This window comes from Gorilla gorilla, chromosome 4, assembly GCF_029281585.2.
Source record: "Gorilla gorilla gorilla isolate KB3781 chromosome 4, NHGRI_mGorGor1-v2.1_pri, whole genome shotgun sequence".
NCBI classification, from domain to species: Eukaryota; Metazoa; Chordata; class Mammalia; order Primates; family Hominidae; genus Gorilla; species Gorilla gorilla.
In genome coordinates, this window is record NC_073228.2 from 22,474,433 (window position 1) to 22,492,594 (window position 18,162).

At 40.7% G+C, this 18,162-nt stretch overlaps 1 protein-coding gene across 3 annotated transcripts in view; it reads right to left on the reverse strand.

Moving 5' to 3' along the window:
- Nucleotides 1–18,162, reverse strand: part of MAP2K6 (mitogen-activated protein kinase kinase 6) — a 140,872-nt gene that overhangs the window by 41,866 nt on the left and 80,844 nt on the right. The window contains exons 1-3 of one of the 3 annotated variants that reach the window (XM_063706132.1): nt 9,630–9,972; nt 7,900–8,025; nt 6,197–6,263 (exon numbers count right to left, since the gene is read on the reverse strand). In XM_063706132.1, the coding sequence (XP_063562202.1) occupies nt 6,197–6,263; nt 7,900–7,948 (116 nt within the window). In that variant the 5' untranslated portion in view covers nt 7,949–8,025; nt 9,630–9,972. Of the gene's footprint in view, nt 1–6,196; nt 6,264–7,899; nt 8,026–9,629; nt 9,973–18,162 lie in introns of those variants that run through there. The other 2 variants (XM_019028396.4, XM_055386521.2) reach the window with 2 other exon arrangements.

Genomic DNA, 18,162 nt, shown 5'->3' on the forward strand with positions numbered 1-18,162 from the left:
ACAACACTAGACACTCATATGGATTATGACATCTAATCCTCATGACAGCAACATCACTGTTATTCCTGAGTTTTGTTTGTTTGTTTGTTTTTTGAGATGGAGTCTCACTCTGTCATCTAGGCTGGAGTGCAATGGCACGATCTCGGCTCATTGCAACCTCTCCCTCCTGGGTTCAAGCGCTTCTCCTGTCTCAGCCTCCCAAGAAGCTGGGATTACAGGTGCCCGCCACCATGCCCAGCTAATTTTTTGTATTTTTAGAAAGGGAAACTAAGGCTTAGCGCAGTTAGGTATTTTGCCTAAGATACTCAACTAGTGAAGTTTAGATCCCAAATATAAACCTAAGTGTTCCGGCTCCAGACCCTGAACTCTTACCCATGAAGCTATGCTCAACAGCTTGGAGCAATGCACCTGACCGTTGCATCGTTCTGTTTGTTCACATGTCAAGTGAGAGTAACAAACACTGCCTCTGAGTTTCTTGTGGTGGTTAAATGAAATAATATGAACTAGTATCAAACTGATTTAGAATTGGTCACTACCAATCAAGGGAAGGGACAGCTCACACTGGCATCGGTAGCTCAAAGAAAGAGCTCAAACAGAGGAGCCACACACGTTGAACTCGGGAGAATGGAGCTTTGTCAAGGCCTATTTATTTTTGTGAAGCGCAGCAGAAGGAGGCAGGGTATGAATGGGAAGAAATCACCAAGCCAGCCTTCAAAAATTGCCAAGAAAAACACAAAATGTGGGAAGTACTTCTTTAGGAGTACAAATTTAAGCCTTGGCATTAAAGTAATAACAAGGAGACTCTTTGAGCTACAGCGGTATACTCTACAATAATGAAGTGATACTTTTTGCTTCACACAGTGAAACAGATAAGTATATTCACAGTATACCTTATTAATACCATACAAGGGAAAATATAAACTGCTTTTATCCTTGTTTATACCAAGAAAGGGTTTATGGTAGCCTTCCAAAATTCATAAAATTTATAAAATTAACATATAATTTATGCTATAATGTAAACTAATATAAAAAGTAAAGAATAAAAATTGTAAGGGGAAGGGATGTAAGACTCCTGGCAGGTTGATGTAAGAATAAATCCCAAAGGAAATAGCAAAAATAAAAGCAGAAAGCAATAAAATTGAAAAATAGGAAAATAAAACAAAGCTGGTTCTTCAGAAGAAAAAAAATCAATAAAGTTGATAAACCTCAAGCAAAATTGACAAATTTAACAAAAGAAGACACAAATTATCAGTATCAGGGAAAAAAAAAAAGGATGTCACAACAGATTGTGCAGCCATTTAAAGGATAGGCAGGAAACACTATGAACAATTTTACTCTCATAAATGTGACAACTTGGAAGAAATGGACCAACTCCTCAAAACCACATACTACCAAAACTCAGCCATGATAAAACAGATAATCTGAATAGTCCTATAACTATTAAAGAAATTGAGATTGTGATTAAAAAGTCCCAGAAAAAAAAAATCCAGGCTCATTTTCTTTCACTGGAGAATTTTAGCAAACATCCAAAGAATTAGCACCAATTTTATACAATGTCCACCAAAAAATAGAAGCAACACTTACCAATTCATTTTTATTAAGCCATTATTACCTTAATACTAAAACTAGAAAATAATAGCACAAGAGAAATAATAAATAAACCACCACAGACCAACATCTCCCAAAAGCCTAGAAACAAAAATCCTCAACTAAATTTTAGCAAATCGAATCCAACAATGCACAAAAATATATATACCATAACTAACTGGGATTCATTTGGGGTATGCAAGGCTAGCTGAGTACATAAAAATGAATCAACATAATCTACATATCGACAGATCAAAGAAGAAAAATCTTATGATCATATCAATTGATGCAGAGAAAGCATTCAACAAAATTCAATACCCATTCATAATAAAAGTTCTCAGGCAGGGCACGTTGGCTCGCGCCTGTAATCCCCGCACTTTGAGAGGGCCAAGGCAGGCAAATTGCTTGAGCCCATGAGTTCAAGACCAGCCTGGGCAACGTGGCAAAACCCCATCTCTACAAAATACAAAAAAAAATTAGCCGCGTGTGGTGGCATGTACCTGTAGTTCCACCTACTTTGGGGGCTGAGATGGGAGGATCACTTGAGCCAGGGGAGGCTGAGACTGCAGTGAGCCATGATCACACCTCTGCACTCCAGCCTGGGTGACAGAGTGAGACCCTGTCTCAAAAAAACAAAAACAAACAATCAAAAAGAACTTCTCAGTATACTGAGAGGTTTTATATAGTTGGGAACCTTTTCAACCTCATAAGTAACATCTACAAAAAACCTACAGTTCGCTTCATACTTAATAGTGAAAGACTAAATGCTTTCCCTCTAAGATGAGGAACAAAGCAAGTTTGCCTGCTCTTATCAACTTTATTAACCTAGGACTGGACATTCTTGCCACTTCAATAAGGCAAGAAAATGAAAGTAAAAATCAAAGTAAAGATTGGAAAAGAAAAAATAAAACAGTCTCCATTTACAGATGCCATGACTGTTTATATAGAAAACCCTAACAATTCGATGACAAGCTTCTAGAACTAATAAGTGATTTTAGTAAAGTCACAGAATAGAACACCAGTTGCAGAATCCACAGAATTCAAGATCAATACAGAAAAAATCTATTGCATTTCTATATACTGACAATGAACAAGTGAAAACCAAGTTCACAAATCAAATTCCACTTAAAATTTGCTCCAAAAAAAACTTAGGTATAAATTTTAACAAAATCTAATATAGAGGAATCGTATTATAAAAATGCTGATGAAAGAAATAAAATTTTTAAAGTTGAAGAAATATACCATGTTTGCAGATTGGAAGAACCAATGTAGTAAAAATGTCAATTTGCCCTAAATTGATCTATAGCTTAAACACAATTCCTACTAAAATCTCAGTAAGTTTCTCTGTGGACATAGACAAGCTTATTCTAAAACTTACATGAAAAGAGAAAGGCCTTTAGAATAGTCAACATAGTTCTGAAAGAGAACAGAGTGAGAGGAATCATGTTTCCCTGTTATGACTTACTCTACAGCTGTGGTAATCAAGACAATGTCATACTGGCAGAGGGAGAGACAAATCAGTGGAACAGAATAAACAATGCAGAAATAACTTCAAACAAATACGCCCAATTGGTATTGACAAAGGAGCAGAAGCAATTCGATGGAGGAGGGATAGCCTTTTCAACAAATGGTGCTAGAATAATTGGTAACCCACTGGCCAAAAAAATAAAGCTCAACCTAAACTCATACCTTGAACAAAAATTAACTCAAAATGGACCATGGGCTTAAATGCAAAATGCAAAACTACAAAACTTCTAGACAGATCTAGGACTAGGCAAAGTGTTCTTAGACTTATTATCAAAAGCATGATCTGTAAAAGTAATAATTGATAAGTTGAACAGACTTTTGCTCTGTGAAAGACCCTGCTAAAAGCATAAAAAGACAAATTACAAACTGGGAAAAATATTTTCATATCACATATATATCGGACAAAGTCCTCGTGTCCAGAATATACAAATAACTCTCAAAAGTAAACAATAAAAAGAATCTAATTAGACAATGGGCAAAAGATATGCACAGACATTTCACCAAAAATATATAGATGGAAAATAAACACCTAAAAACATATTCTACATTATTAGCCACTAGAGAAATTGTAAATTAAAACTACATATAGGCTGGGCACGGTGGCTCACGCCTGTAATCCCAGCACTTTGGGAGGCCAAGGCAGATGGATCATCTAAGATCAGGAGTTTGAGATCAGCAGACCAGCCTGGCCAATATGGTGAAACCCCGTCTCTACTAAAAAAAGAAAAAAAAAATCAGCTGGGCATGGTGGCAGGCACCTATAATCCCAGCTACTGGGGAAGCTGAGGCAGGAGAATCACCTGAAACCAGGGGGCAGAGGTTGCAGTGAGCCGAGATCACGCCATTGCACTGCAGCCTGGGCAACAAGAGCGAAACTCCGTCTCTAAAAAAACAAAAAAAAAACAAAAAAACTACATATATGTCACTACACATCAGAATAGCTACAATGAAAAACACTGATAATACCAATTGCTGGCGGAGATCCAGAAAAACTGGATTATTTGGACATTATTGCTGAGAACATAAAATGGTACAATTACTCTGGCCAATAGTTCAGCAGTTCTTTCAAAACTAAAGATGGGCTTACCATATAACCCAGCAATTGCACTATTGGGCTTACACCCCAGAGAAATAAAGACCTATTCTCATGCAGGAACTTATGCATAAATGCTCATAACAGCTTTATTCATAATAGCCAAAAATGGAAAACTACCCATATCTCCTTCAAAGGCTAAGGTGTTGAACCAACTGTGGTATAACCATACCATGGATGGGTACTTAGCAATAAAATGGAACAAACTATCAATACATGCAATTATTTACATGAACCTCAATAAAATTACATTGAACAAAAAAAAACCTCAAAAAGAGATGCATGATTTTGTTTATATAACAACATGAAATAACAAAATGGCAAAGGAGAACAGATTAGTGGTTGCCAGGGATTAAGGACGGAGATGGGGAGAAGAGGTGGGTTTGATTATAAGAGGGTAACATAAAAGAGTCTTGTAATGTTGCTGTAGTGAAGTATCTTGATTATAATAGTACTTATGCAAGACTTACACATGTGATAAACTTTATAGAGCTACACGTGCACACACACACACACACACAAATGAATACTTGCATAGCTGGCAAAATTAAGTTCTATGATTTGCACTACTGCCACATTCTTGATCTTGATAATGTATTATAGTTGTGTAAGATGTTAACTTCGGATGGGGGGGAGTTTGGCATGGCCTGGGGAAAGGGATCTATGGGACTTCCCTGTACGTTTCTTTGCAACCTCCTGTTAATCTACAATTATTTCAAAATAAAAAGTTTTAAAAGTATATCCCATAAATTCCTATACAGGTAGTAAAAGTAGGCCACATATTTGACTGTAAGCTCTTGAGAAACCAGTCAGAGAGGAAACAATAGTAATTACACAGTTCACAGGTCTACGAGAAAAAGAAATTGCTCAGAGAGACCAAAAAGAAAAAGAAAAAAAAACAATCTTGACAGCAAGTGTGGGAAGACGGATCTTCCTCCTGCAGATTCTAATGAAAGGAACATTCTATCTTGAGTTTAGACTCTTGAGCTACAGTCCAGAACCCTGAAGAGTAGCCCTCAACCCTACTTTGTCCTTAAAAATTCTCCAGTGGAAAGTGTCTGTATACTGCTTCATGCAATGCAAGGACCAGTGGCTTTAACAAAGTCTTACAGCAGACACGATCCCATTTAAGAACACATTCCAACACTAGGGGGTGCACTTCCTGATAGCAGATCACAGCTAAGATCAAAACCCATCACAAAGGGAGGCACTTTTGTAGACATGAACAAAAGCCTTACCAACTCACTTTTCCATTAGGATGCCCTCTCTTTGCCCTTGCCCTGTCTCTCTAACACCTCTATTGTGAGTTTCCTTGGAATTTCCATTCCTCTCATGCAGATGCCTTGGTAGGTGGTTGTACCTCCAGCTGGACAGGAAGTACCGTTCCCACCACACAGAGACAGATAAAAAAAAAAAAAAAAAAAAAAAAACAAGAAGGAGACATCCTCACAGAGAGGATGTCATTTACACGACGTCCTTCACTAGGACTTGAGCTGACTTAGGGATTTGGGCCAAAACCTCAGCTAATAAAAAAGTGTTCCTTTACCTCATTCTTCCTTCTGTTTATATGGGACAGAATTTAAGTGTCAGGATGTGGGTCCTCACCAAATACCATCTTTCCATCTCAACCCAAGTTTTATAGTAGTGGCTTTCACAGGCATTTGCCTGTTTGCTCCAATCTACAGGGAAAAGGCAAGGAAGTTCACATCCAGGGGCCTTTCTGGCCTTACATAGAGCCCCATCTGCCAAATATATGTGACATTCACTTCCTACTCAACCAATAACTTAAGACACTGAGTTCAAAACCACCCATTCAACGTAACTGACTGATAAGACGATTATTTCAGGTCTCAGAACAGTGAGCAAATGGCTTCCCCCTTAAAGGGCTCTTCTAAAGTCAAGGCATTGCTCACCAGTCCAAAAATAAACCCCCAGGAGGAACCTGAAAGCACAAGAATTTGGATTCAGATGATGATCTTGTCAACTTACGTGGAACTGGTCTGAGGTTGTTCAAATGCTTCTTTTGGAATTTTAAGGCCAGGGTTTCGCTTCTTGCCTATGGGGAAAGACAAAAGGAAAAAGTTTAGGACTAAATCATAGCAAGATAGCAGAGAAAGAGACTGCGGCAAAGCAAAGAGCTGACCTGCACAGGCAGCTCTCATGTCTCCATTCAAAGCGCCACTTCCTACCCAGGAAGTCTGTGAGTGTTAAGAACCCAAGCACCAGGCAGGACAGAGCTTCTCAAATACAGACTGTGGTCATGAATGAGGTTTTTCATTAGTCCAGGGGTCAAACATCAGGATGAGAATGCCAACTCTCTTTTCCTAGGAAGATCTGCCCTTTCTCCCCACTGAGAATTTGTCATTGCAACTTCTTTTTTTTTTTTTTTTTTGAGACAGAGTCTCACTCTGTCACCCAGTCTGGAGTACAGTGGCACAATCTCAGCTCACTGCAACTTCTGCCTCCTGGATTCAAGCGATTCTCCTACCTCAGCCTCCTGAGGAGCTGGGATTACAGGCATGCACCACCATGCCCGGCTAATTTTTATATTTTTAGTAGAGACGGGGGTTTCTCCCTGTTGGCCAGGCTGGTCTCGAACTCCTGACCTCAGGTGATCCGCTGACCTTGGTCTCCCAAAGTGCTGGGATTACAGGCATGAGCCCCCATGCCTGGCCTTGTTTTTTTTTTTTGTTTTTTTTTTTTTTTCTTTTACACTATAATGGTGATGGCTGACACTTGGTTATAGCTTTTTTTTTTCTTTTTAGTGTTAGTAAAGGGTGGTCACCCTTATCTTAGTAACCCACTATTTTCTAAATCAATCTGTTAACTACTACAAAGTTAGCAATGGAAGTAGAATAAAAAATGCTTTTCCGCTGTTCTGCCCTCCCCTTTTCCCAACCACCTGCTGTAATTTGAAAAACTTAAGAGAGGGATAGAGTAATACTTATTTACATTTTTCCTGTTCCAGAAAGGATTAAGATAACAGATGAGCTTATGCAAGGAGGTTATAACTTCTTCTTGGGCCAAATGGAAAGGTAACTTGATGTTGATCATACCTGGGCTGAAATTACAAGAGAATTTGGCTCGAATACTTTTGTTGATGAGTAAAAAAGAACAGACTGAGAAATGCCAGCTCAGGAAGCAGATCAGAGCAAACAAGGGCCTGGGGTTTTCCTCATCCATGGAGATCCTGTGTCTCTTTGCACTTGGCAGGGGAAACCAAGGGAGAGCTGCATAGAATGGCTGGAAAGAATGCTACCTTCTGCCCAGGCACGGTGGCTCATGCCTGTAGTCCCAGCACTTTGGGAGGCCAAGACGGGCGAATCACGAGGTCAGGAGATGGAGACCATCCTGGCCAACACGGTGAAACCCCGTCTCTACTAAAAATACAATAAATTAGCCGGGCATGGTGGCAGGCACCTGTAGTCCCAGCTACAGGGGAGGCTGAGGCAGGAGAATGGCGTGAACCCGGGAGGCAGAGCTTGCAGTGAGCTGAGATCACACCACTGCACTCCAGCCTGGGCGACAGTGCGAGACTCTGTCTCAAAAAAAAAGAAAAAAAAAGAATCCTACCTCCTTTCCCACCTCTTCTCTACATTGCAGATGAGCACTCAGAGATAACACAAGCCCTGGATATGGCCCTGGATAGATCCTGAAGCTGCAAAGAAACTTAAGAAATCAATTAAAATAACCTCCTTGCAGAAAAATGACATCCAAAGACTTCAGTGACTTGCTCCACATCACAGAGGTCAGCAATGACCCAGTCAGAATCAGAATCCAGGTCTCCTGACACCCAGGTGGGAGTTCTTTCTACTATCCTGCAACAGAAGACGTTTAGAGATGACTGGAGAGGGGGCAGGTGAGACGTACACGGGATTTTGAGTTTTAAAATACCCAGCTGACATCTGGTTCTTCCACGCACCACGCAACTTCCAGAATCACTTTTCGTCTGACTCTCAGTTTTCTCAATTGTAAAATGAGGAAGTAACATCCATACTCATCTCACTGGACTGATATGAGAATCAAAGCAGATAACATATATGAAAAAACATTAAGATACCTTAAGTAGCTGTTAATTAGATTCATTTAGGGAAACAATCAGTACTGTCTCATTTTTTTAAAAGTCATTTAAAAAATTAATGACGAGAACTGGCCACATCATTATAGCCCACTATAATGTATAATGAAATTTTTCTATTCCTTCAGAATCCAAAATCAGATCAATTCTGCCAAGTTGTATATAGCCAGGAAAAAAATATGCTTCGCAGTAATCAGCCTAGAGAAAGCCTTTTAGGGCCACCTTCAGAATAAGAGGCTTTCTCAATTCTCTCCTCATTTGGGTTTACTTATGTATTTTATAAGGTTCAAAACTCACCGTTCACTTTCCTGCTCTTGGAACTCAAACAGCTGTTAAGGATGTTACTAAATTAGTCAGTTATTGACATCGCATAGAGCTTTCCTATGTACCAGGAACTATGCTAGGTGCTGGACCCAGTTATGAGAATCCAAATAGATATATGGCCTAATTCCAACAGTTCCCATCCATGCACCTCAGCCAAACAGACAGGGAATGTTACTTTCGATGAGATTCTTCAGTGAGGAATGAATGACAGATTCAACTTGTTTAGATAACTATACAGATAACTACATACAAATTCCAGTGCAGGTGACAGATAATTCAGGTAATCCCAAAAGGCAACACTACAGTTCTCTCAACAAAAACAAAAACTAAAGTAACATATATTTTGCCTATGAAAACTGGTCTCCAGTTGTCATTTAAGCAAACCAAAAGCAGAAGTTACTCTTAAATTCCTACATCTTTCTCTTCTTTACCTCTAACTCAGTTCTTACAAGATAGATGTAAAGAGAAATAGCTATTTATTGAGAAAACCCCTTTGGAAAACCTTAATATAGCAAGTAATTAGTAGCAATTCTTAACAGCAATTAATTATTACACCATAACTTAAATCACCAAAACATCTATACAAAGAAACAGTAAAAAAGAGAGAAAGTTTTTAGCACAGAGACCAAAGGAATAAAAGACCAAAATAATAGTAAAGTCTTCCAAGTGGGAGGAGAAGGCCTTTGATTCTCTCCCCAGATCACTGTTACACCCAGCCACCCCCACAGCCCCCCACATCAACATCATTCTTACCCTGAATTTACTGCCTCCTAGTTGAAATTGCCAGCCTCCTGTCTCCAGACTCTAAACCCTTGACTATGTATATAAGTTGGACATCTGCATATCTTAAACGTAATATTTCCAAGTATATCAGCTCCTCAGAACAACAAGAAAAAAAAATAGATCCAGGAGACACAAAACCTAGTTGAATTACGTGTTAGAAAATACTCTGCCTTCACGTTTACATCAAATAAAATACAAATCACAAGCACACACAGCAACATTCTGCAGTTCACTTACTTGCCCATCTCTGACAGAGCAGCACAGTAAGAGACCAGCAGAGGCGACTCTGGTGAGGTTTTCGAGGCTGCAAGGAAGACTAGCAGAGGAAAACCTAACAGAAGTCATTCTTCACTTAGCTCCAAAGACCACACTTCGGCAAGGAGAAACAGAACTGAACAGACTCCACCCCCTCCTCAAGTTCGGATTGCAGCAAACCTCTGCAAGCTCATTGTTCCGAGGAAATTGCAGCTTCAGGAAGGGAGAAGGGAAGTGGGTCTATGTGGACACCCAGGCGTGACATTAATCATTAACCAGACTTGGAGGAATAAATCTATAAATCTGGACAGTACCATGTTCTGCAGCTTTTCTATAAATGCCTCTTTCATTTCTTAAAAGAAAGAAAAACAATATGTGGTCAGTTTCCAGCTGTGTTTACTTCACAGCAATCTGTTCCCCCAGGAAGGCAGCCAACACCTGACGCTAACATTGAACACTGTTAAAAAAAAAAAAAAAAACATGGGAGGGAGCACTATGAATAATAAAGCTAAGTGGCCAACTATGTTCAACAGTCTTTGCCTTTGATATTCTAAAGCAAAGCAGAAAAAATGTCAGAAAAAAAAAGGCTTTCTATGATGTCATATGCTAGCAACAAGCCTTCTCAGAAACAGAATTCTGTAGATTTCTGCAGATCGCAACAAGCCTCGACTGCTTATTGGCACAGTCTGCAAAGGGTAAGCCTCGTTGGCCTGATTGGGCATATGCAGCACTATATTGCATCAGACCCTGTTACGCCCATGACTGTGTTCTCTGAAAATAGTGTAGTCCCACCACACACATATATTTGCAAAATTCATCTTAAACCAAAGCAAAGCTGGGTCATTATAATCCTGGCCTGGAGCAAAATGGCACTGGAAAAAAAAATTTTAAAAGCCTTGCCAATAGTTAGAAAATATTTACCAGGCCACAGAAATGTTCGCTAGCTTTGACTGCACCGAAAATGATGGGGTACACGAGAGGTCTTGCACACACTCTGAGAGGGTAAGCACAAAGCACTCCTCTGATGTTCCTCATTACATAAAACAGAAGATTATGTTCCACTGCCAACCCAAACAGCATGAGAAGCCCACGCGGTCAACAGAAGGTGGCATCGTGAAGATATGCTGATGCCTAAATATTTGTTAGCTTGGCCGAGGGTTGGGGGGCACGACTATGAGAGTTTATGATTATTGACACAGCTTCACAAAAGGATGGCAGTGTTTCCAGTGCCAAGTTTATTTTAAAAATCTGTTTCCCAATATGAATGGGATTTCCAGCCAAGTAACTGGCAATCTAGAGGCCTTGGCTGCCCTCTCCTTACTACTTGCATCTAGGCTTACGTTCCAAGGGTAGTTGGCAATAAAACCAGCAGTGAAGTATCATTCAGTGTTATTAAATTGCAACCATCATATGCAAAGCAACGAACAAAGCAGGGCAGGGGAAGAGGCGTGCAGGAAGAAAGCTGGCTTTGCAACAGCAATGTAAAAGTGAACAGGGACCCTGCCATCCTCCAATCTTCCAAAACCACTGGCTCTTATATATCACTGAGATTCCAAACACTGAGGACAAATCTCTCTGGAATTACAGAAAGTTTAGAGGAGAAAAGCTGAAAACCTCTTTTTTTTTTTCTTTTTTTTTTTGAGATGGAATCTTGCTCTGTCACCCAGCCTGGAGTACAGTGGCACAATGTCAGCTCACTGCAACCTCCGCCTCCCGGGTTTGTGTGATTCTCCTGCCTCAGCCTCCTGAGTAGCTGGGATTACAGGCGCCCGCCATCACGCCCAACTAATTGTTGTATTTTTAGTACAGATGGGATTTCACCATGTTGGTCAGGCTGGTCTTGAACTCCTGACCTCGTGATCCACCTGCCTTGGTCTCCCAAAGTGCTGTGATTATAGGTATGAGCCACCATGCCCGGCATTTTTTTTTTTTTTTTTTTTTTTGAGACAGAGTCTCGCTTTGTCACCCAGGCTGGAGTGCAGTGGTGCTATCTAGGCTCACCGAAACCTCTGCTTCCCACGTTCAAGCAGTTCTCATGGCCCTCAGCCTCCCGAGTAGCTGCGACTGGGAATACAGGCACGTGCCACCCTGCCCGCCTAATTTTTGTATTTTTAGTAGAGATGTGGTTTCGCCATGTTGACCAGGCTAATCTCAAACTTCTGACCTCAGGTTATCCGCCCGCCTTAGCCTCCCAAAGTGCTGTTACTGGGATTACAGGTGTGAGCCACTGTGCCCAGCAGAAAAGCTCATTTTAAAACCTGCAGTCAGTTTGATTTCAGAGTCAGAATGAATCTCCTAAGACCTTACCTTTGCTCATACTGTTCCTTCTACCTGGAGGGCTCTAGCTGTCTTGCAGACAAGAACTCAACCTTCCAAATTCAAAACCTCCCTCATAGAACCTTCCCAGAGCTTCCTGAACACAATCTAAGGATTACTATCCACACATTCCTGCTTTCACATTCTGGCACCTTACACTCGGCCTGCAACACAATATGAGCTCAAAGCAGCTTCCCTGAAACTTTGATATTTTAGCTGAAAAATGTCCACTCTCTCTACAATAGATCTCCACGACCATCTTCCACTCATTTCCCGCAAAACTTTTCTCACAATCTAGAATTATTTTATTTTTGTATTTATTTATTTACTTCTGCATTTATTTATTACTTGTTTATCTACCTTTCTCCACTAGAATAGAAGTTCCATGATGGCCAATGATTTTGCCCAGCACCTGCACATCATAAATATTTGTTGACTGAATGTTTGTTATTCTTTTCTCAACTGTTTTGAACATTTGTACAGAGCTCTTCAAAAAACAAACAAACAAAATGAACAACCAAGAATGGAATGGAAATTGCACAAACCTCTGCATCAATAAGAATCATTTCAAATCCCAGCTGTCCCACTTAGTGACGTAATGTTGAGAAAGTTTCTTATCTTAAACTAAGTTTCCACACCTGCAAACTGGAGATGATGTACAATCTCCCCAGGTCATTAAGAGACTCGATTGACACAGTGTGTGTGGAGAAGCCTAGCAGGGTGTAGCATAATATAGGTGCTCAATAAATACTTTCTTTTGTCCCTTCCATGTTTACGCTTACATTTTTAAAATATGAGCTAAGCAGAATGTTCCCTGGATGGCATCTTATTTCTTCAAATTCCGTGCTCCATTCTCCCTCTTTCGTGTTATTTATGCTAGAATTACATTTTTCAAACATCTCATCAATCTTGAATCTACCTCTCTTTGTGCCCACTGACAATGGGAACTTCTCCAGGTCTATAGACTCAGGATTTCTGGGACTGAGTGTAGCGAGTGCTTATAATTTTACATTGCCTCAGTATCCATTTTTAAACCTAAGTTAAACTATCTCATATCAGAAGCAGGGCTCAGTCACTCTTGACACGGTGTCTAATACCACACTCCACCAGAGTGGCTCCAAACCAGTGGCCAGACATGAAACTTAGAGACATCTCTCCTGCCTAGCAGGCTGGCCTCCCTACTTTCCTGCCACTCCCTTTAAACAGACCATGCAGACATTTGCCCACAAACGTAAGGTGACCACCTCTCAGTCACGCTGTGACCTCCTAGAACTAGTGCCTGCTTGCTTTAAACCCAGCAATTAAAGCTCCCTGCAGGAAACTGGATAACGCCCTGTACCCAATAAAGACATTGGCTCACTGGTCCCTTCTCTCTCTCTCTGCGCGCGCACGTGTGTGTGTGTGTGTGTGTGTGGCTTCCAGGCGTGCTGGGTGCCATACAGAGTCTCTAAGTGCTAAAAAGTCTTAAAATCTCACACTGTAGTTGTGTCACTGAAGCCACACTTGCAATCCTATCCCTATGGGTGAAACTGCCCCAAAAGGACCCATGCAGGTGGGTCCCCTGCTGATGCCCTTTTGTCCAGGTCTCTCAGCTACTGGGGACAGTAGTTACCAGCTAAGTTGATAGAGTGAGGCTTCAGGATCCATATATTTTTTTAAGTTTCACAAGTGTCTGAGAAATCAGCCACAGTTAAGTAGCCCTTGTCTACCATATGTCTATGTAAAGTTGTTTTGTGTTTGTTTGTTTGTTTGTCTTGTTTTACCATTTCTCACTTTATGATGCCAACGTCACTTTCCTCCCAGGCTCTTGTCACATCCCCCACAACCCACCAGTTCTTTCTGATTAGTAAGAATTAAATTCCAAGCCAGCTCCTCACTGTGTTATCTCTATCTTTGAGCTGAAATTGTCAATCATTCCCCAGGGTACACATTGCTAGGGTCAAAACTTATTAAGACGCAATTCTGCCATCGAAGCATCAGGAGATATGAAAACCCAACTCCATAATAACAGAGGGTATGTGTGATGTGCAATACAAGCATTGCACCCTGAAAGCAGGAGAGAAGAAGCAAGACAAGCAACACTGAGAAATGGTCTCACATACGAAGTGGTATTTGAAGTGGCCCTTTGATTTTGGTAGGATTTAAGGGTACCTGAGGGTTTGTTATACTGTATGTCTTCTTTATGTATTTAAATATTTCCAAAATCAAAGTTTAAAAAGACCATGGGTGGGATTTTGACAATCAAGACTTGGAGAGACAATAAGGGGATTCTAAGTAAAATGAGGATGAAATATCTTTGTAAGGAGAAGCACTGTGGTATATTCAAAGAATTCTGAGTTTTCTACTCTGGACAAACTGAAAAGTGGTGGAGAGAGAAACCTGGAGGAGGAGGTTGGAGTCAGAGATCAAAATACTGTAACAAATATATTTCAAATTTCAGATGTAAAAAGAGAAGCCATTTATGTTTTTCAGTAGAGGAACATCATGCCACATCCATGCTTCAGAAAAAAAAAAAAAAGATGTAACAAGATGAACTGATCTAATAATATCAGGATGTTTTGAAATTGTGCTACACACACACTCATGCATAAACCCACATACTCTCATGCCTTGATGTTTTATGCCTCCGGGTCTTTGCTCTTATTTTCCTCAGAATATTGTTATTACCTGTTTTCCCCAGTCAACTGCGACACTCAGCTCAAGTATGTTTTTCTCCAGGAAGTCTTCCATGAAAGTCCCCAATACAATAAATACCTTTCCTCTGTGTTGCCACAGTACCCTGAACCTTCCTATGCCGATTAAGTGAACCCATCTGTTCATCCATGTCTTCCACTAAAAATGCAAGCCCTTTGAAGTCAGGGCCCATGTCTTCTTACCTATGTACAGAGTTTAAGCACTAGACCCAAAAATAAGAGGTAGAGACCACAGCAATCTGGCTCACAAATAAGCTGCTTGAATTTTGCAGAGGCAAAATCTATAGGCTCTGGTCACTTACTGCATAAGAGGAACAAAGAAACAGAAGCGTAGTAGTAGTACTGGAAGTAGTAATAGTAATAGTAGAAGTATTGCTACTAGTAATAGTAGTGGTAGTAAAAATGATGCTTGTCATCTGGCTTTTCCACCCCCAAATGAAGTTAAGTGAAAGAGGAAAGTCAGGTCAGTGGGGGTGGCCAGTGGGGAAAGGGCAGATCATGAGTTCCAATTCAGATGTATTAAGTATAAGATGCTGCAGGGACGGGACGCATGGCAGAATTCAAGCAGGCAAATGGAGCTTAAGAGAGGGACAGGAAGAAATGAGTAGATCTGGGAATGACAAACAGAGAGGTAGAAAGTTACCTGAGACAGACAGGGAAACAAGAAGAATGAAAGAAGGTGGCCAGGTGCGGTGCCTTATACCTGTAATCCCAGCACTTTGGGAGGCGAAGATGGGCGGATCACTTTAGGTCAGGAGTTCGAGACCAGCCTGGCCAACATGGTGAAACCCCATCTCTACTAAAAATACAAAAAATTAGCCGGGCGTGGGGCACACGCCTGTAATCCCAGCTACTTCGGAGGCTGAGGCAGGAGAATCGCTGGAACCCCATCTCTACTAAAAGTACAAAAAATTAGCCGGGTGTGGGGCGCACGCTTGTAATCCCAGCTACTCTGGAGGCTGAGGCGGGAGAATCGCTGGAACCCGGGAGGCAGAGGTTGCAGTGAGCCGAGATCGCACCACTGCACTCCAGCCTGGGAGACAGAGCAAGACTCCCTGTCAAAAAAAAAAGAAGGGAAGGCAGCCAGCCAAGCTAAGAACATTTTGAAGAATCGGTGAAGGACACAAAGAATTACGTTCCTGTCAAAGGAGAATGAGCCAGCCTGTCCATCCGCTAATTGGGAAATGGCCCCATTTTAAGAGAATAAAAGTGCTCAAATGGGTTTTATTACAGCTTCATGTGATTAAAGCTAAAAAAAAAAAAAAAAAAACCTAGTAGACCTTTTATGTCATGTTAACAATTTGGTATTGACTAAGATGTTCTTAAAAGAACCTAAAAGCAAATCACAGCCAATGCCCTGAGTTATGTTCTAGGCCCAGGGAGAAGGCAGGAGGCAGGCATTAGGGAACTCCTACTGTCTCGGTTCATCTCCTTCCTCATTTATGGGCTGCTTCACTCATTAGCATTGATCGCAAGGAAATGTAGTCATAAGGGTGTTAAAAACATCACTTTAAAATAAAAATATGGCAACGGGTTGCAAAGAAGTTTAGTGGCGTGCTCGAGCTTTTCAAAATACACACTGGGTTTTGGTTAGGTTTTAAAAAATAAGTATTTTTTTTTAGAGATAATACTGAAATGTTTACGAGTGAAATGATATTATTCTAGAATTTGCTTCAAAAAAAAAAGGCAGAGTGGGGGATGGAGATACAGATAAAATAGGATTGGCCATGAGCTGGTCATTGTCAAAGCTGAGTGCTAGATACCTGGCAGTTATAATACAGTCCACTTTTGAATATGTTTGAAATTTACCAAAATAGCCAGGCTCAGTAGCTCAAGCCTGTAATTCCAGCACTTTGGGAGGCTGAGGCGAGTGGATCACCTGAGGTCTGGAGTTTGAGACCAGCCTGGCCAACATGGTGAAACCCTGTCTCTGCTAAAAATACAATTAGCTGGGCGTGTTGGTGGGCGCCTGTAGTCCCAGCTACTTGGGAGGCTGAGGCAGGAGAATCACTTGAACCTGGAAGGTGGAGGCAGTGAGCCGAAGTCTCGCCACTGCACTCCAGCTTGGGCGACAAGAGCGAAACTCCAGCTCAAAAAAAAAAAAGAAAAAAGAAAACGAAATTTACCAATATATAAAGATGTTCTTAAATAGTAACAGAATCACAGAAAATTCTGTTTTAATAGTTGAAAGAGTGGCATAGTGAATAAGAGGGGTGAATTTGTTTGTTTTTTTTTTATGTGGAAGTAATGGATTCTTTTTTTCCTCTGGTCCAAGACCACAATTTTGGGTTTTTGTTTTGTTTTGTTTTTTGGTTTTTGGTTTTTTTTCTAGACAGTGTTTCGCTCTTGTTGCCCAGGCTGGAGTGCAATGGCATGATCTCGGCTCACCGCAACCTCCACCTCCCAGGTTCAAGCGATGCTCCTATCTCAGCCTCCCGAGTAGCTGGGATTACAGAAGTGTGCCACCATGCCCGGCTAATTTTGTATTTTTAGTAGAAACAGGGTTTCGCCATGTTGGCCAGGCTGGTCTCGAATTCCTGACCTCAGGTGATCCACCTGCCCCAGCCTCCCAAAGTGCTGGGATTACAGGCATGAGCCACCACACCCGGCCCACAATTTTAATAGCACTCTGATCACCTCCCTTTTAACCAAAGGAAACTCCAAGATAGTAACTTTAATTCAACCAGCTGCTTGAAGACTAAGGGATAATAGAGAAACAAAGGAAAGTTCTTCATCTGCAGCTCCTCCCCTAGAATGCTATCAGTACAGGGTCTATTCTGCCTCTTACCCAGCTCCATCTGATTTCTTTGGAGATGAATTCTATCCCGATGCCACTGGCCCTTGTTGGGGTACACCTTACAAAGAGGCCTCTGGAATACATGTCCCTGAGGATGTTTTGCATTATCTTACATAATGTTCTCTTTATAAAGACTCAGGGGAAAAAAAATATGTATCAGTAACAGAAAGAATTGGCTTCTCCTGCATAATTGATCAATTCCTGCCTAGAGCAAATGAGAATGATGTTTCCTTCCTTGGGTTAATGGCTAAAAAGCTTAGAGCTAAACTAGGAATTATATTCATATTCATTTCTGAGTCACTGTTTTTTTGCAGGTCTACTTCGTTTCTGTCTTATCTATTCTTTTAATAACATTTTATTATAGGACATTTTAAATGCAGGCATACACTGCATAATGATGTTTAGGTCAACTGTCACCTGGTGACATGGTAGCTGTCAAAATGTCATAGTGCAATTCATTACACACATGTTTGTAGTGCTACTGGTGTAAACAAACCTACTGCACTACCAGTCATATAAAAGTACAGCACACACAATTATATATAATACATAATATTTGATAATGATCATGACTGTTACCGATTTATATATTTACTATATTATACTTTGTATTGTTATTTTAGAGTGTACTCCTTCTACTTATTTTTTTTTAAGTTAACTGTAAAACAGCCTCAGGCAGTGTCTTCAGCAGGTATTCCAGGAGAAGGCA